At 46.1% G+C, this 23,658-nt stretch overlaps 7 protein-coding genes across 7 annotated transcripts; 5 read left to right on the forward strand and 2 right to left on the reverse strand.

Moving 5' to 3' along the window:
- Positions 1–5,467: 5,467 nt before the first annotated feature.
- On the forward strand, positions 5,468–6,930 carry SAT4_3 (Satratoxin biosynthesis SC1 cluster protein; the record flags this gene model as incomplete). Its single annotated transcript, XM_031151129.1, is given in 7 exon segments — positions 5,468–5,638; positions 5,674–5,681; positions 5,712–5,792; positions 5,812–5,994; positions 6,065–6,224; positions 6,280–6,383; positions 6,444–6,930. 7 exon segments carry the CDS (start codon positions 5,468–5,470, stop codon positions 6,928–6,930), a joined length of 1,194 nt encoding a protein of 397 aa, XP_031004646.1.
- A 261-nt stretch (positions 6,931–7,191) lies between these two features.
- On the reverse strand, positions 7,192–9,030 carry ZEB1_0 (FAD-linked oxidoreductase; the record flags this gene model as incomplete). The annotated part of the gene is made up of 3 exons (XM_031151130.1): positions 7,192–8,443; positions 8,500–8,652; positions 8,759–9,030. 3 exons carry the CDS (start codon positions 9,028–9,030, stop codon positions 7,192–7,194), a joined length of 1,677 nt encoding a protein of 558 aa, XP_031004623.1.
- Positions 9,031–11,738: 2,708 nt separating this feature from the next.
- Positions 11,739–12,197, forward strand: MIMI_L432 (Uncharacterized protein; the record flags this gene model as incomplete). The annotated part of the gene is made up of 1 exon (XM_031151131.1): positions 11,739–12,197. The coding sequence occupies one exon, from the start codon at positions 11,739–11,741 to the stop codon at positions 12,195–12,197; it is 459 nt and encodes a 152-aa protein (XP_031004624.1).
- Positions 12,198–13,303: 1,106 nt separating this feature from the next.
- On the reverse strand, positions 13,304–15,490 carry sed1_4 (Tripeptidyl-peptidase sed1; the record flags this gene model as incomplete). The annotated part of the gene is made up of 5 exons (XM_031151132.1): positions 13,304–13,863; positions 13,916–14,714; positions 14,826–15,001; positions 15,075–15,197; positions 15,247–15,490. 5 exons carry the CDS (start codon positions 15,488–15,490, stop codon positions 13,304–13,306), a joined length of 1,902 nt encoding a protein of 633 aa, XP_031004625.1.
- A 2,506-nt stretch (positions 15,491–17,996) lies between these two features.
- On the forward strand, positions 17,997–18,620 carry ycgI_2 (Uncharacterized protein; the record flags this gene model as incomplete). The annotated part of the gene is made up of 1 exon (XM_031151133.1): positions 17,997–18,620. The coding sequence occupies one exon, from the start codon at positions 17,997–17,999 to the stop codon at positions 18,618–18,620; it is 624 nt and encodes a 207-aa protein (XP_031004626.1).
- A 507-nt stretch (positions 18,621–19,127) lies between these two features.
- On the forward strand, positions 19,128–20,874 carry LHYA1_G006194 (putative transcriptional regulatory protein; the record flags this gene model as incomplete). Its single annotated transcript, XM_031151134.1, has 4 exons — positions 19,128–19,203; positions 19,257–19,738; positions 19,807–19,998; positions 20,056–20,874. The coding sequence occupies 4 exons, from the start codon at positions 19,128–19,130 to the stop codon at positions 20,872–20,874; spliced, it is 1,569 nt and encodes a 522-aa protein (XP_031004627.1).
- A 406-nt stretch (positions 20,875–21,280) lies between these two features.
- tap_0 (Tripeptidyl aminopeptidase) lies at positions 21,281–23,385 on the forward strand (the record flags this gene model as incomplete). Its single annotated transcript, XM_031151135.1, has 4 exons — positions 21,281–21,325; positions 21,759–23,026; positions 23,087–23,147; positions 23,203–23,385. 4 exons carry the CDS (start codon positions 21,281–21,283, stop codon positions 23,383–23,385), a joined length of 1,557 nt encoding a protein of 518 aa, XP_031004628.1.
- Between the last annotated feature and the right edge of the window lie 273 nt (positions 23,386–23,658).

Here is a 23,658-nt window from a genome sequence, read left to right on the forward strand (position 1 = left end):
CTTGCTTTGTATAGAGAGTAGTGTACTTACTCCAGGAGCGACAGCGACAGTGGATGTTGCCTTTGGACGTCCCCTACCTTTGGCTTTGGCGATGGGAGCGGATGGAGGGTTCTTTTCACCGGCAACAAACCTCTTGGGTGCGCTAGAGTTGCGGGCCTTGCGTGCGCTCGCAGCTGTTGTTGCCGTTGCAGCGATAGACTTGCGACCAGCTACTTTGGCCCTAGTGAAAACAAGAAGACGAGGAGTTGGTAGCGGAAATGAGGTTGAAAGTTGGATCTGGGGTCAATTGCAGAGGGAATGATAACAGATTTTCGGATTGACGTGAGAGAGGTCTGTCATTAAATTTGTTGATGGCGAGAGGTTTGCCTGCTTGCTGTCATGAAGACGTTTGGATAGTTTGGAGAGTTTGTTGTGTTGATGGAGTACTGTACCTCGCTTGACACGACACTAGCGCCAAATTCTTGTTTACTTTCTACGACCCCAACACCTCTCCTTTCTTCAACTGCTTTTGATTTCTAGGGAAAATATAAAATATAATTCTACGGATTAAATAAATCGTAAATGAGCACAGTCTCTAGTTGAGATCCGCCCTCTTTCACCCCGTTTCAACGTCTGCGGCTTTCCCTTCCTCCGTTTGCAGTAGCCATGCTACAAACATGTTACTCAGATGGTCAAAATCGGGTTTAATGATCGAGCAACCTCTGAGTTATAATACCCGCGGCCCAATTAATTAAGCTGAGATTTATTATTACTTGTACATTCAATCCCTACATTCCCCTGTCCTCTCCTCATTTCAAAAACACCATGCCATGCATTTCAATCTTCATCAACCACCGCATGCAGCTTCCCCGTCTTGATATCATAAACATATCCTTTAGCACAATCTTTCGCCTCCTGCCTAATCAAAGGCTGCTTCCTCAAGAACCTCAAATCCTCCCTCACGCTCTCCTCCAGCCTTTGCCAGTCGCCAGAACCATACGTTCCGAAATACAGGTCCTCGATCTCCTTTTCTAGTCCTGGGTCTTTGGCTTTTAGGGCAGTCTTGAGGAATTCGTCGGTGGCGTGCGTGTAGCCGCAATCTAGGTGGGGCGCTTTGTTAGAACGAAGTGGGAGACGGAGGGGGAGAGGGGGAGAGGGGGAGAAGGAGAGGTACCGGTATGGTGAATAACGATTACATGTCGCAGTACTTGTTCTTGTGTCATTGTATCGAGGAATATGAGGTCTTCAATACTACTTCTAAGCCTGCCACCCGCATTCCGAATGATGAATGCCTCTATAATTGACATCAGATCTTAAACACGCCGCCAAACGGAAGTTTTCAAACTACTCACCTTCAGGCTTGATATCAAGAAGTGCTTCAACGGAGACGCGGAAGTCAAGACATGAGACTGTGCGGCTTGTCAGTATCAACGAAGTGTGATGGGAGGAATTCGAGAAACTGTACCGATGAAGCAGGATGGTGGCGAGGCACCTTCGGAGAGATATGGTTGGGGTTTATGCTTTGTTTCGGAGTATTTCTTGTGTTTTGGGTAAGTTTTGCTAGGTCTATGAATAGGTGAGAGGAAGTCATCGTACTGGTTACGCTCAAAGAGTTCTTCCCACGTGAGGGTTGCCATTGCGTGTATGGGGTGTAATTAACTTATTTGGTTCAGCACGCAGTATATTGGGAAACAGGAAATCTGCGACTTTGTTCTATGGTGTTTGTTTCGCTGTTGGATCCAATAAAGCTGGAAAACATGTCTAATATATATTTTTCATCCAGTACATTATCTATCCCACCAGAGTACATTGGCTTATTCTCGGCACTTGAATCGGATAGTTATTGCCCTGAATTTGTCATTCTCACCAAAACAATACTCATCAAACACCCCAAACAACCGAACTTTCAACCACCTGTCAACAACGTCATTGCTCTTCCCATATTCTTGAATTATATCTCGAGAACAGTAAGTCAGCAAACAAGCATCCTGCTGACACACACAAACCGCCCCCCGACTTACCCCTGAGCCCTCGGATATAGCCGGATATCCACTTCCACACCTCCTGCAAATAACATACCGCAAAACACTATGGAGCCATCGGACAAGATTTCCACGGATAGATTATCCTCCCGGCGTAGTACTCGGGCCGCCAGATATTTCTACACGGGTACCCGGGATCGGCGACATGAGAGCAGAATTCGGTTTGTATTCCAAATACTAGAACTGCGGGCTTACCCGAGCAATATCTTGTGACCGTTATATGCTGGCTTAACTCCAGAAGGTGCATTAGTTGAAAATTTTGTGTTCTGTACTGTGCTGAGGTGATAAGTTAGGGGTGTTTGGCATTCTTAAGATGGGAATAAATCAAGTTATTTCAAATTAAGTGCAGCCCTTATATATGTATATATATTCTGCCGGATCGAACCGACGCTTTTTATTCTCAAGGACATGAATAAACCCTCAAGCTCTACCTCCATCGCCCAAAGCTTCCAAATGGATGAAGAAATATGCGACTAGCCAAATTCCGATATAGAGGTGAATCGATCAGAGAACTTCATTTATGCTCCCTTCCATTGTTCCAAAGCCAGCTGGGTGGCCTTCTACCGCTGTCTTCTCTTGAAAATATCGGATTCAAATCTCACCTCCTCAAGGATTAGTCCTTGTGTCTATGGTTATGTAGACATTTAGGATACATGGTTTCCTAACTACTTAACCTCTGTAGAATAGCTTCTATAATACAATGAAATTTCCAGTAAAGATAGAACGCCATTTTGTCACTCAATTCAAGGGTATGAACTGCTTCACCCTCCATGAGTCCATCAACGTAGCATTCGCCAACGAAAATATGTCGAGTGCGAGTTTTCTGTCGAACAACAACGGGCACAGTGCATCCTAGAAGCACACAAATTAGGTCTTTCGGCTTCAGATGTTGGGCCTAAACCTAAGAAGCCGCACCTCGATATGTTCTGTGGTTTCTATTTGAGACGCGAGTCGGTCTCTTATCCCTCACCTTCTACTTTTGGCTGCTCTCACGCGGCGGTAGCTTTCATTTCAACTGGTATGGAATTGCTCGTTCTGCTTCTGCCGTCTATACCGCCGTTTTCTCTGTCATTATCACTTGCTTGCATATTTTTTCCAACTTGTTTAAGGAACTTGTGCAAGATAAATAAACTCACCATTAAGATTACCAGGCTTAGTATATAAAGAGTTAGTGCTGAAGAAATATCAATAGATGGCATAGGGGGTCTTGCAAAGCTCTGTCTTGCAAAGCTCCGTCTTGCACGTGATGCCAAAGCCCCTTGGAGCAATGTAGTCAAGCACCTTAAAACTCCGATTCTTAATCGCGGTTAAATATTCAGATAAGTGTGGATTGTTCTGTCTCAACGAATCAGTGCCGTAGGTGGGCTGTAGATGTAATTCTAACGATAGAGAGATCATCAGAACCAAAAAGGTGGAGACTAGTTGATCAATGATTAGTTGACAGCTAAGGATTTAATCCCTCAACTCTTTAGGCACATTCAATAGCCTCGACGAAGGTTCTCACTACTGTAGTCTGGCACCAGATACTTCAACGCTCGCAGACAGCACACTTATTAAGATAGCTCTTAAGCTGTCCCCTACATGTAGTCTTTTTCTACAAGGAATGTAACGTCTGAGTAGTATTTGCTTTTCGCTAATATATGCTATCGGATCTTTATCGGCGATTAAGCAGCTCGGAATTCTTTAAGCTACGGTACCGTGATGAGGTTGTGGGATGATAGTAGACGATCTCTTCTTGCTTGGGGGAGACTATATGCGGGAGCCCCGTAGCGGGACGTTAGATATGCTTAGCACAGCTTACAGCGCTTCCGATTACGAGATATGGCTGGTTTAGCTCTCCGTGAGAGAATTTGCTTGCTGACTCGGCAATCGAGGGGTGAAACAGATACATCTAAGTCAGCACGTGTAGCCAGGGGCTGGGATTCTGCGGCGATTTACGGAGATTTCTTTAGATCTTCGAGTAAAATCAATTCTCCTGGGAAAATGCCTGCATCAACAGGAATCGACCCTTACCTGGCTTTCTAGAAGTATTTTTGTCAGGCGTGTTCGTTTAGTCGCATCAAGGCATTCAAGGTATACCCTTAAATCTAAAATTCCCCTGAATTAAGTAAATACTAAACTTTGAGATGAAGAAAGAAAAACCCGACGACATTATCTGTTTTGCCTCTGATCTTTCTCGGGTCCTATACCGGTACTTTAGTAGACCCAGAATGAAAGATAATTACCTAGTTGGTAAGGCTATTTCCGAGTCTTTAATTACCACGGCGTACTGCTGAGAATGGATGTAAAAACAAGCGGTGAATAATAAGGTTATCCATCTGATAATAACTTCCGATAGTCTATGTTAGTATGCTTATCATTACCACCCCTCTTGACGATCTCTTCCGCTCCCCAAAAATGTAGGATCTTATGCGACTTCGGAGTTACTTCGAAGTACCGGTAGATGCCGTTGCAGGCTCACGGAAAATTGGTACTCTATTTATAGGTACTCGTGAAATCCCACCAGGAAGGCTTCAGGAACAATGACACAGTAACATTCGGTAGATCTGGCGGACCGGATTATACGGAGTGAACATCTTTCAAAAGAAGGAGGGGGGGCAGGAGCTGTGGGAGGAAACTAGTCGTAGCACGGTCCTGGGATTCAGCCTGCATAAAGCATTCTGTTGAATAATAGAATAGCCACGTGAGAAAGAGATTAAATTACGTCTTGTGTATAGATGACTTGCGTTGCGTGCGTGATTCGCGCGACAAAAGAAAAATTTGGAAAGGCCAGTCGTCCCGAAGCTAAAACCACACGCGTCAAGAATGCTTGCGGAGCATGCGGCGCCAAACGGAGTAGAGGGCTAAATAGAATCCCTGACCCTGAGTCTGTAATCCTCCATGGTAAAGTGACGCTACTCCATACGGGGCGCGCGCACGACGATCATTTTCCCGTAGCGTATAATCGGCTCTTATAACTAGTGGACCTGGGATTCTTCTACTGGTTCATGCCTACAATTCCCCGCGTCTCTCCAGCTGATTGTACTGAATGCCACGGAGGGGTCGTAAATTTCGGGAAGAGCGACATTTGCCAGCTAGTCACTCCCCTGTTTCTTCGCCCTGTGTAGGTCTAGTGCTTCCTTAGCCCCCCATTGTACACAACGTAGTTGATCTTCATGCTTTCTCGCACCGAATAGGTAAGTTTCAAGCAAAAGGACAAAGGACATATCCAGTCACAATTTTTGCATGCAGTTATAACATGTGGCAATCCTGGGAACCACGATATTACCCCGGACCGATAGAACATCCAGCAGCCGATCAATCTCTTCAGGGATTATGTAAGTGGGGACATAAGATGGTGGCATGCTGCTCATTCTTCAAACGTTTTATATGTGACTTTGATTCCAACTTTTGTGCTACTACTTCCGGTTTTAATCTGTACTGTTGGTGGATTCATCCTCCTAGTAATGGGGTGGACTTACAATACCCTCAATCCTCATGCCGAAACCGACGCTCCAACGATTGCTGCGGTAGGAATTACATTTACGACAGCCTCTTTCATCATAATATGTCTTCGCATGTATGTTCGGGGATTTATGATTAAGGCTGTAGGAGTCGGTGCGTTTACTTGTTATGGAGTGTGCAGAGAGCAAAACTAATCAATATGTTACAGATGACTGGGTAATTGTGGCCACATGGGTATGGTTATAGTTTTGACGAAGAGCAAGTCGGCAAGTCATCTAATCTTGGTGTAGCCTTGCTCACTTGGGTTTCTGATTGTATCTCTACTGCGTAAGTCAAATGTGAATAGATTTCGGGGCGCAATAGAGGCTGACACTGGTAACAGAAACGAGATGGGGACTTGGACTTCAACATCTCGCAGATATGCCGGACAAGAACATCTTCAACTTCGGAGTGGTAAGATCCTGATATGCTCTTCAAGTACAGCTTCAATACTAACAATCTCCAAGCTTCAATATGCAGGGGCTCCATTGTAAGCAACCCTGGGCACAAACTAAATTTTCCTCTCTTTATAGTCAAATCTAACGCTCGGAATTCTACAGCTACATTAGCAGCATCTGGGGGTTCAAGCTTTCTCTGCTCTTTTCATTCCTGCGCATTGCGGCTGAGAAGAAATATAAGATAGCTATTATTGGACTTATGGTTGCCTGCACCATTTTCAACCTCTGCTTTCTAATAGTACAGCTCAACTTGTGTGCTCCTGTAAGTTACTTATCCCCTCTATTTTTATCTATGGGATTTTTTAACGCGTTCCTAGGCCGCGAAGCAATGGGACCCATCAATTACCACAGGACATTGTCTCCCAGCAGTTCCATTTTATACTAGCATGGCCTCTATTACGATTGTATTTGATGTCCTGATGTAATTATCCTTCCCCAAGCTCGCAGAATCATTAAGAGGCGGAGACTAATCAACCTTTAGCATGCTGACACCCTTCCCGATGCTCCTCAATTCGCGCCTTCCCAATCGCAAGAAAGTGGCCATTCTCGGCATTTTCTCCCTCGGAACCTTCGTCACCGCAATTCAAATCATCCGAATCCAATCAATCAAATCCCTCGCCAACTATATCGACAGCTCCAAACTCATTATGTGGTCTATGGTGGAAAATAATCTGGGCATAATGGCCGCCAGTATTCCGCCTCTTGCGCCCCTCTTCCGTTCCTTCCGTGACAAGAGCTCCAAGGGTAATTCGCGAACGCCAATGCCAGGTCGAGCATCGAGTTATATTCTGCAGAGCATGAGGCCTCATAAGGACGGTCTGTTAGAGCTGGGAAGGGGTAATGATGGCAGTCAAAGTTACAGCAATACTATCACTGGTGGAACGACACAGGGCACTAGCGACGAGTTCACTCGGGATTCAACCATTCTGAAAACGACGGAAGTGGCTGTTGAAAAGCATGGAGAGTAGAGTGTATTGATATAGAATCAGTTAGGAAAAGTAAATAATGAAATAAATGCAATTTTAAAAGTCATGTTGTAGACCACGGATTGCATACAATTGAAGTAATCACAGATGACTCCTTCTGTTGAATGAAAGTCGCTTGATGTATTGTCTTACGTTTCCTTATTGACATATTTCTTCAAGTGAACTCGCTGATGGTACAGTGAGCCAGCGGCTTTGAATTCTTTATACTTACAAAAGCTGTTGTTAAACATTAAATACTAGTTATTAAGTTCTGCACATCCTCCCATCTGCTGCTACCGTCCATTCTGTACTTCCAACAGCAGTAACCGCGTAGAATAAGTGGTTTGGATCCCACTTGTTCTTAATAGATACTAACTTGTCGTAATTCTCCCCGAAAAAGGATTCCTGCCAATTCAGTTGTCTAAAGTCCGCCTCGTTCATGTACGCGCCACCTCCAGGAGTGACGGCTGTTATTTGAGGTTCAAACTCGTAGGTCATCTCGTCTTGCAATGCGATCATTTCTGACCACGGAGCTGTGAAGTTCCATGGTGTGGTGAGAGTGGCATGTACGAGTGCATCTCGCCACGCCGGGAGAACCGCATTCGAAACTTTGGAAGTGATTGCCGGTGATGAAACATTTGTACCCACGCCGATGAAGGTAACGCCATGCTCGGTGATGTTACGTAGCGTAGCTCCTAGGGCTTTGTTGTTGTCAAAAACCGCGGAGCGGGGAATCAGCCTTCCTCCGTACTGAGCGATTCCCACCTTGATATTTCCATAGGGGAGTGGGCCGAAATAGGTGTTGTAGTGATCAGTATAAGTAGCAGACTCGGAGTATGTGACGGTATATGGAAATTCGAGCTTATTGAAGGCGGCGATCAAGTCGCTCATGATTGCTTCGGTCTCTGTTTTGGATTTGCCGTAGGCCGTTAATGGGGCAATCTGGAAGAAGGCGTCCGTGAAGTAATAGACTACCATCGCGCCTGCATCAACCATGCCTGGCAATAGAGAATGGAATACCTCTACAGCTGCGTAGAAGTTGTCGGCGGTCGTATTTGCAGAGTAGAAGATCAGAGATGCACCGCCGATTGTGGCATCCGGGTATGCCTTGGCAATTAAAGAGATCACAACACCGTAAGTACCACCGCCGCCACCACTCAAGGCCCAGTAGAGATCAGTGTTCTCGGTTCTGGATGCAGTAACAATTTCTCCCGATGCAGTGACTACTTCCCATTCCAGGGCCTGGTCCGCGGCGAGTCCAAAGGATGTACTGAGGGCTGAATGGCCACCACCCTGAGTATATCCTCCCACGACGCCGACCGTTGGGCATTCTCCTCCAACTGTAACCAGGCCTTGAGCTTTGGCTGCATCCATTACCTCGAAGCCTTGGACACCTGCACCCATCTTAATTGCTTTACCTGTATAGGTTTCGTCTGACCAGTTTAAGAACTCTATGTTTTTGAGATAGTGAGTCCATACAGATAATGCTCCTGCGCCAGTGGATTTTCCGAGGTAGCTAATTTATACTATAAGTATGGTTCGTCTCGCCAAGAAAGGTGCTTTCAGACGTACTCATGACCAGTGTTTCGAATCACCAAGCGAATGTTTGCCAGTTGAGCGAATTCCACAGCAGCTGCAACATCGGCAGCACATGTGGCGTTCACGGCATAGTCAACATAGTTTCCAAGGGTGCAAGGTGTTGATGTTGCAGTAAAGGGATCGCAGCTCTGATTAGCAAAGAAGGGAGCCATTACAGAGGAAGACGAGGCCATACTGCAACCACGGCGTCAAAAACTTTGCTTTCTTGGAGTGAAAATGCAGAGCTACTTACTGCATTGTAGGATCAGTCCATTCAGTTTGGAGTTTTGCACACTCAGAAGCATTATAGGTAGGGTCATGACAAGGCGCACCCAGTGGTTGAGACGCAACCAAACGACCACCAACGGCAAAGTTGAATGCTTCCCATTCCCAAGGTGCTGGCCAACAGCTGTCACCTGGCATGCAACGACAGGAAGGGGGACCGTTTGGACCGTTTGGACCATTGGCCACAACGGCAGATGATTGGAAGAAAGCACTGGCAAGAGCCAGAACTAAGAATCTCATTTTCAATGACAGAGAAAAAAGATGGTCGGCTGAGATAGCGGAAGGAATTTCAAGAAAACTGCATAAGGAGCTATATCTATGAAAATCCTACCGTTCCTGACTATCAAGAAATCCAGAAGCATGGGTCCACCAGGTCGTGGTGCAGCGGCAGCATGGGCGGAGATGAATGTGGACAAAGGTACCAATTCAAGGTCCACATCCCTAAATTTTATCCGTAAACTGTGGCGTGTGGAGCTTCGGATTATAACGTATAAAGCTATCCTTTTTATAGCAGTGATCGTCAGCAGAAATCAATCGAACTTGGGATCTCTCGATGCCCAATCACATTAGAAGTCATGACCACCTTGTAGGCTGATAGCCCTCACAGTCTAAAGCGATTCCTAAGATGCAGTGATAGGTCTGTCGGCAGATTTTTCAGATCTGTTGATGAAGGTTATGAAGGATGAAGACGGATTCATGGAAGAAATTGGCGTCGTCGTCGTACTCGTACAGTACGCCGTACAATAACCCGAGTGCCCCTGCCCTGGAAGGCGATCGACAATAATTATGGGTTTGCGCTAAGGATGCAGCGCTAGAGATCGTAATTTAGGTCCTAGTAGATGCAGATCCAAAATGCGGAGACCGTAGACGTTAGTGCTTCCTCCTAATCTGGCAAATACAACGACTTTGTCGGGTAGGGCGTGTCGACGGGCCCGGCACTTTAGGTCTCGATATAACCTGTCAGCTTGCTTTATTTACCATTTACTAATAACAATTTCAGGTTCCTTCAAATTGACATACTTTGAAATGCACTTGGTATATTAAATAATACTACGAAAAAGTCTTCAACTCACCGGCGGCCTATACCAAGCATCAGCAAGGGCCTTAAAAAGTCCCGAGGCTATGGCGCCGCGCGAAGGATGGGGTACGCGAACCCCTTTTAGGCAGCCAACTAGCTATAGTACAAAGTAGCACCGAATAGTATGTACAGGGTATTATCATGATATTTGCACTTTTCCTCTTGACATGAGGTTTTGTGAAAGGCAATATAACTTATTAAATAGATTAAATCTTGGATATAACTCCTTTTGTTGGTATCACAGGATACCGCGGTATAACACTTCGTACTAGCTAGTAAAAGGTGGTCCCTTTGGTTGGTTGGTTGTTCTTGATTGATGTCTAAAAGTGGAAGTGTGGGACGCGAAGAGGTGATGGCCTCTTCGCTGACTAAGCTACGCTAAATCACATGACTAGAAAGGTCGGGCTCTCCGTGGAGGAAGAAAGAGTCCTAATAGACAAGCGAGTTGTGGTGCCTTATTAGGACCCCTTGTTTTCTCCACGGAGAGGTTGGGATACAGCCCTTATCCCAACACCTTTTGTCTTATTGAGAGACTAAACCGCGAAGTACACAGTCTTTATATATCAGTAACGTGGTATTTTAGCCACTAGAATCGAAAGGTGCAGTTTGTAATCTGATAACAATACTATAAGTTCAACGGGTCGCCGGAAATTAATTTGGGATCGCTATGTATGCAGAGCTGGACAGGTATGGCGTGCTATCCGACATCGGCAGGAGCAGTGACATACTGTAGAGACCGACAAAGATATCAGAGACACGAAGAAGTTCTTAACAGAGTACTCTACCAGGAATTCGAAGAGCTAGCACACACACGTATTTGACTATCAACTCATATCGTATCTGAACGTATTCCACTAAGTAGTACAATAAAGCTGCGATCTGAATCAGATTTTGAAAGCGCTTTTAACAAGTAAGATAGTCAAACCTCGATGTTTGATCAATGATGCTAACCGTACCCTATCTTGTTTAATCGTAGAAAATATTCCGATCTGACCATTCAATTCGAAAACTTAGAGCACATCCTAGAGTCACGAGTGGTTTCATGAATTTGTTGCCTGTAATTTAATGAGGTATTATAAAGCGGATCGAAGAAGGTATAATAAACGAGGATCATGTTGTTTTTCGGGGTAATAACTTGAATTGACTGCTGTTCTACAGTGGGAAGTATGCTATATATATAGGGCTTTCAAGCCTGTAATAGGCTGTAAGTAGCCGCTGTGGCAATCGTCACTTCAAGCTTTCAGCTTTGCCACAGGGGCTATGCATCGCCACTTCCAGGCTTCGTAGCCTATTACCACAGGGCTATGCAGCCTGTCGCCACAGGCTTCGTCATCGCCACTTCGGCGTATCCGTACGCTAGAGCTTTTGCAACAGATCAGTTCTGAGAGAGACGGTCTACAACCCCTTTACTTTAGCGAGCTCTTTAGTATATATACATAGTAGACTACTTTAATGAACCCTCTACATACCTGGACAACGCAGATATGCTTCTCCTTATTTGAGATATCCAGATTGATACGAAAAGGGGATAATATCAAGTTAAATATACGTCAGAGGTTATACTTTAACAACTATATAATACTAGTGTTATCAAATTATCAAAGTCCTGGACACTTCATTAAGAGAGGTCGAATATATTCTCAACCGAGCCCCTTGCTATACTTTCCCTCCAACTTACAAGCTATATTTGACGTAAAAGTTCGCAGGGAGTAAGTAGTTATAATATGAACACCGAGGCCCGCGTTATAGACTATAGTTAGTTATAAGTACTTCACCCTCCCCCAGAGCTTTGGGTTTAAGATTTAAACAGAGCCGCAAGGTCTCTATCGTCTGATTCCTCAGAATCTCGTATCAAAGATTATCTGCCATCATGTCAAGCGATACGATGCCCTCAATCGAAACCCGCGCACAAGCGCCAACCGAGGAATTATTCAAATACCTCACGGCCCAGGGGAACCGAAGCTATGGCGCAGGACGTCTCACCCAGCTTGGGTATGCTCTACAAGTGGCACATCTGGCTCGTGAAGCAGGAGCTTATGACAATACGATTGTGGCTGCACTCCTGCACGACATTAGACAATTCATCCCAGTGTACGAATATATGCCGGTGATGATTGCACCGAATGGATCACAGGTTGGGCGGAGAGGCCATGCTGTATTTGGAGAGATATACTTAAGAGAGTTAGGCTTCAATGATAAAACTTTTCGGCTCGTCGGTGCACATGAGATGGCGAAGCGTTACCTTACGGTAGTTGATAAAGACTATTATGATAAATTGACTAAGATCAGCAAGAACTCCCTGAGGCTTCAGGTGGGTGCTCCTCCATGACCAAATTCGGGACGTGCTTAGGTTGAAGCTTATATGATAGCAGGGTGGTATCTTCACTAAGGAGGAAGTAGCATTCTATAAACAGGACCCTCTTTGAAACAAAACTGGCTTTAAGAAGATTTGATCACTCGGCCAAGGTTCCCGGAAAGGTTGTTTAACTACTATCGGAGTATAAGCCGTTGGTTATCAAGACATTAATAAGTTTATATGATCGCTCTTATACTTAAACCCCTAAAAATGCTAACACATCGTGGATTCGTTATCATAAGCTGCTATCCGGGTCTATAATTAATTGTACGGGCTTTCAGCTTCTAGCTAAGTATCCATAAGTGGCGAGAAATGCTAAGCCATTTCGGATGGTCCTAGCATATTTGTTTATCTTTAATCTTCTTAAGAAGATAAAATCTGTTAGATATTAAAGTGGTGTCATCCGTAGCCCTATTAAATGTCTACTCTATAGTTGCCGACTCTGCTGTAACTAAGTAGGCTGCTACGCTTGCAAGGGATAAAACGTACTTAGCTAAAATGCTATAAAACCCCACTTCATCTTTAACTAATACAATTCTCTAAATTATGATACTTAGGCATTAGGTTTCAGCATAACACTTTCTACATTTAAGAGGCTTCTACCGAGCTGCTCAATTGTTACCAGCTTTTAGAAGCCGGCCAGGCATATATTTTCCACCTCTCACGCCTACCGAGAATGCCGGACCCGCTCTAAAAGGTCCCTAAAGGATGGGCTGATGGGTGCACATTAGAACGGGGGAATATGACAGTAGCTAAGCAGGCTGGGTGATAAGTTAGTCAGTTAGTTATTAGTAAAGGGGGAAAAGCGAGTTACTTAGTCCTAAAGTCAGACGAAGAGTATGTGACAGAGAGGAACATAGTAAGTTAGAAGCGAAGACTTGATAGGCAGGTACCCTCATTTGTCGGGACTCTCTACTTGGATTAAGCAATTCGATGATGAAGATCGGTAATCTAAAGTAGCAGAAATGGCCTTCGCATATCACTACAGCACGTAACAGACAAATCATGGGAAATGCAAGCTTCAAAGCCATGAATCAATTGATTGTCTAATTTTAGAGCGTCCTTAGATGTATATCCCTTCACGGCAACTTCAAGAATATCTCCTCTAATTTAGGATAATTCGGACTGCCCAACCCAGTAACCGGGTCCCATCCCGGTTGCGCTGCAAAGCCATCAGAGCCACAACCCGGGTTGCCACCTACAGTGACATCATTAAATGCTTCAGGATGCGCATACAGGGTGGGATTCAAGAAGCCGATCGGGCCCTTGCCCGCAGCAATTCTGGCTTCGTTTAATAAGACCACAAGACTTGCAACGATGGGTGTTGATGCACTTGTGCCGCCGACCGCTAGACCTTCCCCGAGCCATACGGTTGGGAGCTTGATTGCGATGGCCGAGACGTCGGGGTAGGCGCGAGCTTTGCCGCTGTTGTTGAATATATCGGAGGTGTAGGGGGGCGGGTACTCGGTCAGGTAGTTGCTCACGGCTTTGGATTGGTACTTGGGAAGTTCAAAGACGTTGGAGAAGCCGCCACCAGAGTAGAAGTCGTTTTTTGGGTTAGTTGGGTCAGCTTGACCCACGGCTTGTTCGCCGGCCGTGATTGTTGCATTCAAGCCTCCCTGAAGCATTGTGCCCCCAACTTGTTGTGTGTTAGTTCTTGGTCAAAAGATGAAGATATCAGGATGTCTTACCAGCTGTAATCCACGGGCAGTTTGTGGGGAAAGAAGGCGAAAAGCGAGTTCCGTTGCTATCGACATAAGGGCCCACATCTGGGGCAGTAAGACAGCTATTCTCATAGCCTGAATTGTATCGATTGGCAACACCAGAATCACCCGATGCGAAAAGGACGCTTACTCCTTGGAGGCCCATCTTCATCCATTCGTGACACTGTCGCGTTTGATAAGACACTGGGAGAGATGCTTCAATTTGATTGTATGAGAATGAGAACACGTTGCTCAATGGGGCGCCACCGCATTGCAATGGACCTGTGTATCCGCCTTCGTTGGGATCCGGGTATGCTGGATCAATATAAGGCGCATCGCCACCCAGATAACTGCAGTACGACTCATCCAACGCATCAAGAAAGATGTTGAAGGTACCGACACTGTCCATGTTGACACCATCCCCGACTTGGTACAGCCTAAGCTTTTGGGGGTAAATAATGGCATAGGAGGTCTGGAAATCCAAAGCTGATTCGATACCTGAGTCCTCGGCCTGATCATATGAGGCGTTGGCAGTTTGGCCTCCATCAATAGAAATGAACTGGGGGACGGTATCCGCAGGAATGGGCTGGGTGGTGAAGTTTTGGAAGAAAGTTGCAAGGTCAGGCAAGTAAAGGAAATCCGCAAATTCGCCAATACCCATGGCATTACTTTCGGCACTCGTGTTTCCAGGGCTAAACTGGTAGAGTGCGCGCAAACATTCGACGGTGTACAGCCGAGCGCAGTTTGCAAGCCCCGTCAAACCGGTGAAAGGAGATGGAGCAGCTGTCTGCGGGACTAGATTAGGAATGGGGCGCATCCCTTCAAGTTGAATGGTTGGCATCTTCGTTACCAGTCAGCATTCAAGACGCCTAATTCAGTAGCATTGAAAGTAACTCACTGCAAAGTCGATATGCTCGCGCACACTCTGGGGTAAATGGTACTCATCGCAAGCAATACGATGACCTCCTGATATGTCATGTTCGTAGTAATGATATTCTGTATTGAAAAGTCCTTCCGTCTCGGCCACTGTGGCATTGATTTCGAGCCAATTCCGGCCTATTTCGTCAGTCTTAACTTTTTGGACATTGAAAAACTTTAGGACTCTCTAGATGAGGGTGGACCGGCGAGAGTGCATTAATCTACATACCTGTCGAGTATTTATGTCTCCCCACATCAATGCCAGACTTGACGAGCCAGTCCACAACTCCATCTTGAGTTTTCTTAGAAGGTGCGAAAGTATTGGCAATCTTCTCAGCTGACCAGTGCTTGCCTGTTTATGATAAGCATTCCTACTGCTATTTGAATTCAGACGTCCATACCGAAATTAGGAGACTCGGGGTCCGAAACATCAAGGATGTACTCCTCGGCCTTGTGCAGGTTGCTTTGAGTGAGTCCAATTCTGACAGGAAGTATCTCGGCAGGATGAGCGCGTGTCCGCTTGGTCCATTGATGAGGAGGTCCGTCGCGTTTCTCGTGTAGTACGAAGTTGTGATTCTCGGTAGCTGGTGCAGCAGAGCAAGCCGTGATGCACACGGCTGCAGCCAGAAGAAGTGAAGAGTGCATTATGTTCGGAATTGAAGCTGTCATGCAGACAGCGCTGGAAATATATACAACGGGGGGCGGGGTTTGGGCATCTTATATAGATACATGATGAGGCTCGCTCTTTCCATGTTGTACCAATACTCGAACTCACAGAAAGTCGGTTGGTTCGTGCATTAATGACCTTCCCATATGGGAAGGTGCGCTGATCATCGTGATTGCCGCTTACGTCCGTACTTTGACTTACTTTACTTGGTACAATTGACGGCCCAGGGCGGATATGACGTCCATCTCAGGTCAATTGCTCGACCGATTGATTATAGTTGAGGGGTCGATGTAACCATAGGGTGATCCTTGTTAGGTTTTGTCCTGTGCTGACTGACTGACGGTTTTGCGAATAACTTCCTCGAATGTTTTAGCCTCTTTGACCCTGTCTGTGGCTGGGGACGTGGCTGTGTCACACATAAAGACGCTCTTAGCTTCTTGAAAGTTTATAGAATAATCCAACAAGAAATTCGTAGTACTCGGTTTAAAGGCAGGTACGGAGTAGGCGGCATCGATTTTATGCGCAAACCAAGCCAAGGGTTCTGATAGTTGGCGAGGGGTAGACAAGCATCCTGCCTCTATCTGCATGCAGGTGGTTCCAGGGTATAAAGGTTAAACCTGGGAAATATAGGGCCCACGAATCGAAATCAGAACGCTGGCATCAGAATGCTGAATAAAATGCGTGAAGTAACAATAGCCACAGCCTTCAAGAGAAGAATCTTTTCCCCAAACAAATACTAGACTTGGATATTCCTCCTGTTGACCTTACTATTATTACCGTATCGTATCGTATTACCGTATACGGATATCGTGATGGTCCGAGCAAAGGGAACCAATGGAGGCACAGCACGGACTCTCATGAGCTTAATTCGAGAGGCAGAGAACAAATGCTCACCATCGGATGATAAGTCAAGATGCCTCTAGGATTATCTCTGCTTACAGCTTACTAACTTAAAGTTCCTGGTCGTTCTTTAGGCAATCATATACATGGGAATAACACGACCAACCCCACTCTCCGGGAACAGCGCCATCTGTCCACATACGCCACCACCGGATTCATACCTCAATCCGCAAGAATTCCCTCGTTAAATTGACAAGTACATGAATCTGATGATATGGTGCGTCTCCTGTGCAGGACAACTCTTCGGTCCTCCAAGAAGTCGAACGAGAATCTTCCTAGATAGGCTTCCATTTCTCATGCTTGGACCGGTGGCTTCGCCCCAACATCTTCGTCATGGTGAATTCCTTGAAGAGTTAGAGCTAAGCATGGTCACAAACATCGGAGCGTTCCCGTCAAGATCTCCCAACTGGCACGATTTTTTCCCAATTGCGGCCCGTAACACACGCGTGGACGGACCTGTTACCCGGCGCGTTCCGTGGAAGACGTATTTCAAGAGCTGGAGCGACTTTGGAGGCTCTAGTATATGGCCATTGTCACCGAGTGCGAGGCTTTCAGCTCGTAGTTGGCTCCAGAATTCTGGGTCTCTAACAAGGCGGAAAAATGCCTTGCTGACGAGAAAGCCATCATGTCCAGGCCGGCACCAAGACGGTCAGAATCTGGAACCGGGGCTTGATTAATACTTATGATACCACAGTATTATACTATTAAGTTAAGTAGAAAGCTCAATTGCCTCAGCTGGCCTGTAGCCTGGTTCTTTGTTTTTTGAACCTCTGTCGAGAACTAGTAACAGATCCTGATGGCCAGAAGGCAAAGCCGTGTCGGAAGGCGTCTTGCCTTCTTTATCTGCTCGAGCAAGATTTTTAGGATCGCAATTATTCGGTCTAGAACATCGTCTGAGTCGTTACCTACTGTATCGACAACCTTTCGTTCATGAACTACGAGTGGGACAGAAGCTGCGCTAGTCATAACGGTCTTTGCTTCGCGCGCAGAAAAGCTGGAAGGGACGTTGATGGTCATGCTCGAAGGATGCGAACGTCTTTGGTCCCGGCGTATAGACTCCAGAGTACCGACCCAGTCCTCAACGCTAATGTTATCATTTGCTAACAGCTTGCCGAGAATGTCTATGTTAATGACGCCCTCAACTCCGCGCTCTATGCAACCTTTGCTGTTGTCGGATTCTTCGCCGGTACGGTTACCAACGCCCTCGGCATCAGATTGCTCTCTCATTTGGTGGTCTTGGATACTGTGTATCTGTTAGCTTTCTACAAAACAAACGATCAGCAATGAATTGTTTCCTATTTAAAAGAAACTACAGAAAGAGAACGCACACGTGATCAGATTATCCAAACTTCTTATAGCAGAGTAAATGGCAGTGATGACTATGTTCAATTAGGATTATAGGCTCAATCCAGCCTAAAATGAAGCTATATATAAGTATATTGTTGACTAAGCAGTCTCCGCGGACATCTGCAAAAGTGGGATATATAGCTTCCTTGATACTATATGTCTACTCACATGCACCCGAATTGATAACCATATCTCTTTCTTCAGGTTAATCATTCACTTTTGCATCATACACTAAATATGCTTCCACCACCTCAACTCAGTTCTTCCGCGGAAAAGCAAGAAATTCCAGCTCGGAAAGGCAAGGCAGCGAGAGTGTCAAAAGGCCAATTTATCCGTCTCATAAACACCCACGGCAAACAAGTCGTGGATACCTGGGCTTTCAACGCCCACGAACTATCCGAACGAATGTCCATGGAACACACTCGAGCTCACCTAGACAAAATCCTCCCCGCAATTGGAGACTCATTTGTCACCAACCGCCGCGACCCTATTCTCACCATCGTCGAAGACACCACACCAGGCAATCACGATACCTTGATGGCAGCATGTGATTCTCATCGTTACGTTAAGCAATTCCACCTTGCCGAATATCACGACAATTGTACGGATAACTTGAAGAACGCGCTCGATGAGCTAGGAGAGCAGGGACAAGAGTTTTCGCCTAGTCCGTTCAACATATTCATGTATATCCCGGTTCGGGATGGACAAATGCTTTCTTGGGAAGTGCCGACGACTGAGGCGGGTCAGTTCATTACTTTTAGGGCTGAGATGGATTTGATTATTGCATTTAGTGCTTGTCCAAATGATTGTTTGCCGATCAATGGCGGGACCTCGATGCCAGCTCATTTTCAGATATGGTGAAGGATTCAGAGAAAGATCAGGTAAATAGACATAACTCAGTGGCTGTCATAAGTTGCGAGTATGATGGATTCTACTTGAGAGTATTGGCAGAGTCGATAGATGGATTTTGAAAGCAGAAGCGGGGATGTTTTTGATCTAAGTAAATCCGACTGGGAATATCTTGGGATAATTCAAAACAGAATATTGGCAGTAAGGCGATCGTGCGAGGATTTTTTTTCGCAAAGAAAAGAAGAAAAGTTGACTATGCCCTGCCTCGTGGGGGCCATCATACCTACTGCTTGCCTCAGAAGGGGCATGAGGGCACTAGTGCTATGGGGCTAGCTCAAACGGCACCCACAGCCACTAAAGGGGGTGGCGGAGTTTCAAATCATTCGATGTATAATCAACTTCTTGGAGAACCTTCAAACTTGACATTGATTAATCAATACTGATCTCTTACTAATATCATTTCCACATTGAGCAGAACTTTCTCTCCAAGAGCATTCGATAGAGAACCTTGCGCTTCAGATGCCCAGGGTCGCAAAAGGGAGAAGAAAGCGGGCATACCGGCCGAAAACAAGGTCTGGCTGCATCACGTGTAAAAGTAAGTATTGCATCTCAAATAGGGCCAAAGACCAATCCCTGACTGGTGTGCAGTACGAAGAGTGAAATGTGATGAGACGCGACCAGCCTGTCTTAAATGTTCATCCGCACGCCGTGCCTGTGAGGGCTACAACGATGTCCAGCTCTTGCACCAGTTGCCTTGTAATTTACCGGTAGTGCACGTTACATCAGGTCCATCATTTGACGTTCACGTTCCCCCAAAATCAAGAAGATCGTTCGAGTTCTTCGTGCAGCGGTCCTGCCTATCACTAGCTGGCTTTTTCCGATCTGACTTTTGGGGAAAACATGTCCTCCAAGCTGCATATCATGAATCGGCCGTTTACCATGCTATCGTTGCTATAGGCTCACTTCATGAAACGTTGGAGTATCAAACAGGAGATATAGATGAAGAACGTGATTTTGCATTACAGCAGTACAATCTCGGAATCAGAGAGCTACTAGTTCCTCTATCTCAGAATGGGCAGCGATCCATCGACGTTTGCCTTATATCGTGTATCCTTTTCACCTGTTTCGAGGTATGTCCTACTTTCTACGCGTATTCTAGGTCACGTCGCTATTTTCTTCAGGATGCTGATTAGTTCAGAATATGCGAGGGCACTATACCTCAGCGGGATTACATATTCGAAGTGGCGCGAAGCTACTCCGAGAAATTCACTACCAGCAGCAGACTGGAGAGATTCGAGACCAACTTGGTTCCAAGACTCAGAATGAGTGGTACGCCCCACTGGAAGATCTTACCAAAATATTTGCAGGACTAGATTTCAATCTTTCAGCGGTAAGAAATTTATTTTTGCCCATACAGACTCTGCAGTGACTGACCCGTATGGACCAGATGATTGGACACTATGAATCCACAGTCCATGAGCCTTCTATCGACGACATAATGCATAATTCAATTCCTGTCTCGTTCTCAAGTGTTGAAGAGGCCAGGAACACCCTAGAATATTGGCGTTGCCAATTTGCCAGTACGCAAGCAGCCCTAGTATCATGCGACCCCGTACAATTTCTTGAAGCCGTTGAAGCCCGCACAGACCGATACACAACTTTATTGTCGAAGTTCTCGCTCGCACTGCGAGCATTGATTGACTCGAAAGGGTCATCTCTGACTCAAAAGGAAGATATTGCAATAGCAGTTCTTCAACTGCATGTGCTATACAGCTATGCTTCGTTACATCTTGAGCAGCTACCTTCAAATAATCCTTCACTCCGGGATTCCTTCCTACCACGGTTTCAACAAATGATCTTACTAGGTGAGAAGGTTATCTCTTCTGCGTTACCTAGCAGTGACAACCGGACAACAAATTCTTTTTGCTTGGATATGGGGATTCTTATTCCGCTTTACACTGTAGCTAGTCAGTGTCAAGATCCTATTATTCGCCGGAAAGCGATTACACTTCTTCGCTCAACCTCACGCCAAGAGGGTCTTTGGAATAGTCTACTGGTTGCGAAAGCTGCCGAGAGAGTTGTCGAAATCGAAGAGAGCGCGTTGGACGAATTGGAAACATCCACTGGGAGCCTAGATGGGGCGGAGTTGTCGAGAGTCCAACCATTCCTTGAACTGGATGCAAAAGGAGGTCGCCTCTTGTATAGCAAAAAGGAACAGTGGGGCAGAGCTCGAGTTAACGTGGTCGAAGAGGTATTCACTTGGTAGTGTAACTTGATGTTGGCTCATCTCGTAAGGTCCCTGGTCGTAAGGACCTTGTTCAAAATACCAGGCATGTGAACGTCGAAATGCACGGCTCCTGGAGGGTCTTGTGGCTTTTACACACTATCTAAAGGGAGTTGAAGGGCGCCGTTCCGCCAACGGCTACTTGTTTCCCTAACAGAGCACCCTTACGAGGTTGAAAAATCCTTCAGGGCCATATACGAGCTCATAGTAAATTGCAAACGAAGATTGCTATAATATTTTCGTGGTCATAGCTCTTGTTATGAGGTCAGTCTACAGATCCTCGAGGAAGAAGTGCAAACCCCCCGCGTTGCGATGTACCGTTCTTGGTTAGCCTGCTCGTACGGACCCTGTCGTTTTAGCGGATTCTAGGATTTGAACAACACCAAAAATGCCCGGAATGCGCAGCAAAGGTAGTTTAGTCGTCCCAAGTAAGGTACGAATCAACATGAAATGCTTTACTTGGCGATCATGCCGACTTGTCATTGACTTGGACAGGTATTGGTACACGTATAGGAGTTGATATAAATACAACCCACGATTCCGATCCAATGTATTGAAAATCATCACACTCGCTTTTTACACATTCTCTACCCAATCTATCTTTTTGATATCAACCATTATTAAAGCCGTGCCCAACTCACTGTTTATTCTCCCGCTTTCCTCATGGGGCTTCCATTCATTTTTGCCCTTCTGGGATTTTTTCGCCTGGCAACAGCATCATCTTCCGGCAACTGTACGTTGGAAAACATATCCCCGTCCAAGACGCTCACTTGGTGTCCTTGCAACAGCGGATTCTTCTGCGCCAGGCTTGATGTTGGTTGAATTTTCCTCAAACCTTTGTCTTACATACTGACCGAGTTCTCTAGGTACCGCTTGACTACCAAAACCCTACTTTGGGTCGAGCTTCTGTTCCACTCCTTAAGGTCCCAGCCCAAGCCAACTCTTCCGATGGCGCTTATCAGGGCATGTTGCTTTTGAATCCCGGTGGACCTGGTGGTTCCGGTGTAAGCGAAGCTCTGAACAACGGGTCTCTCATCCAGGCTATCCTAGGGACCAATTGGGACATCATCGGATTTGATCCCAGAGGCATGTGGCTCAGCCAACCCCTGGCCAACTGCTCAACCGGCATAAGTACGAACCAGAGTATTGCATTGAGCTCCAGATCAGTCCCGAGAGTCACGGATGAGTTCTACAACAGTCAAATTCAGTATGGCAAGGAGGTTGGGGCGCAGTGTGAGCAACTCACAGGAGGAGACCAGGATGCCGGTCCGCACATGTCCACGGCAGTCAATGCAAGAGACATGGTCAGCATCGCCGATGCATTCGCAGAAACGGCAGACGGCGCAAGAGCCTCCAAGCCCAGCCACCTCGTGAACTACTATGGACGAAGCTACGGGACATTTATTGGCCAAACGTTCGCTTCTATGTTTCCCGAGCGCGTAGGAAATGTGGCTCTGGACGGCGTGGTGGGCCCTGAGAGCTACTTGACTAATTACACTACCTCTACTTTTTTTCACACGGACGGAGTCATCGCCGCTTTCTTCGTATACTGCCACGAGGCGGGACTTTCGCAGTGTTCTTACTATACCGGATCTACCGCAATGGATATCTATGAGCGCTTCAATGCCTCGTTCATACAGCTTGATCCTCGGAAAGCAGAGATTGAGAATTGGTCCAATGCTACCGATCTCGAGGCAGCATTGCTCATGTTGAAAGTCACAATGCTGGCGATTGTAGACGAGCCACTGTCAGAATTTAGCTCACTATCCCAAATATTACTGGATCTCGAAAGTGCGATTTTGGCACAGGATATCAGCCCGTGGACAGAGCAAGTCGAAGCGATATACGGTGATCCCACCACGGCTGGCGATCAAGCCCCAGAATGGACATCCGGTGTCTTGTGCGCTGACCAGAACAACAAGTTTTACAACAAAACGCTACAAGACCTAAGACTTCAGCTCAACCAGCTTGAAGACCAGAGCATCATCGGGGAAGTCTGGAGCAAGCCATTGCTTGAATGTCTTGGGTGGTCAATCAAGGCCAAGGAAATATTCAGTGGGCCATTTGGTGGCGACACAGCAACACCTATCCTCTTCGTCAGCAACACATACGACCCAGTGACACCCATTGAAAAGTGATTCAACACCCCCACCCCCCTTTATCAAATACGAAGCAAAACTGACAGCCATAACAGCTCAATCTCCTCTGTGCCGAACTACAAGAATGCCCAGTTGCTCACTATCGACGGAATGGGGGTAAGTACAAACCTCGTCGGCCAGGCGCTATTCATCCACGCTAATGATCTCACAGCACACCGCCAGCGCTCCCGTGAACTACTGCGGCTTTGCCAAGATGAAAGCCTATTTCCAAACCAGCCAGCTGCCTGGCAATGACTCCTTCTGTCCGCTTGAGGCAGGCCCTTTTGGGATTGTCTTGAATGGAACTTTGAAGGAAAATATACAACAAGCAGGTCTGTCTGATCTCGTTCAATGAGATGAATGGCAAAAAAGCGCGGTTGTAATTGTGTTACTCGTGGCAGCGGTTGCAGAATAGTGCCGGGGAAGGGACAGGAGAGAAATCAGGAGGAATTTACATGGCATATATCAAGACTGTTGTTGTATGTACACTAAATACATTTCTAGCAGACCGTTATAATTAAGTTTTTGATGAATATACGAAATTTAGTAGTGGACACACTCTGTGCTTGCAGAGATTGAGATATTTTAATATCTGAGATGGGTTCTTGGTCAAATATAGCAAAGCAGA

This window comes from Lachnellula hyalina, assembly GCF_007821495.1.
Source record: "Lachnellula hyalina strain CBS 185.66 chromosome Unknown contig00084, whole genome shotgun sequence".
Classification (NCBI taxonomy): Eukaryota; Fungi; Ascomycota; class Leotiomycetes; order Helotiales; family Lachnaceae; genus Lachnellula; species Lachnellula hyalina.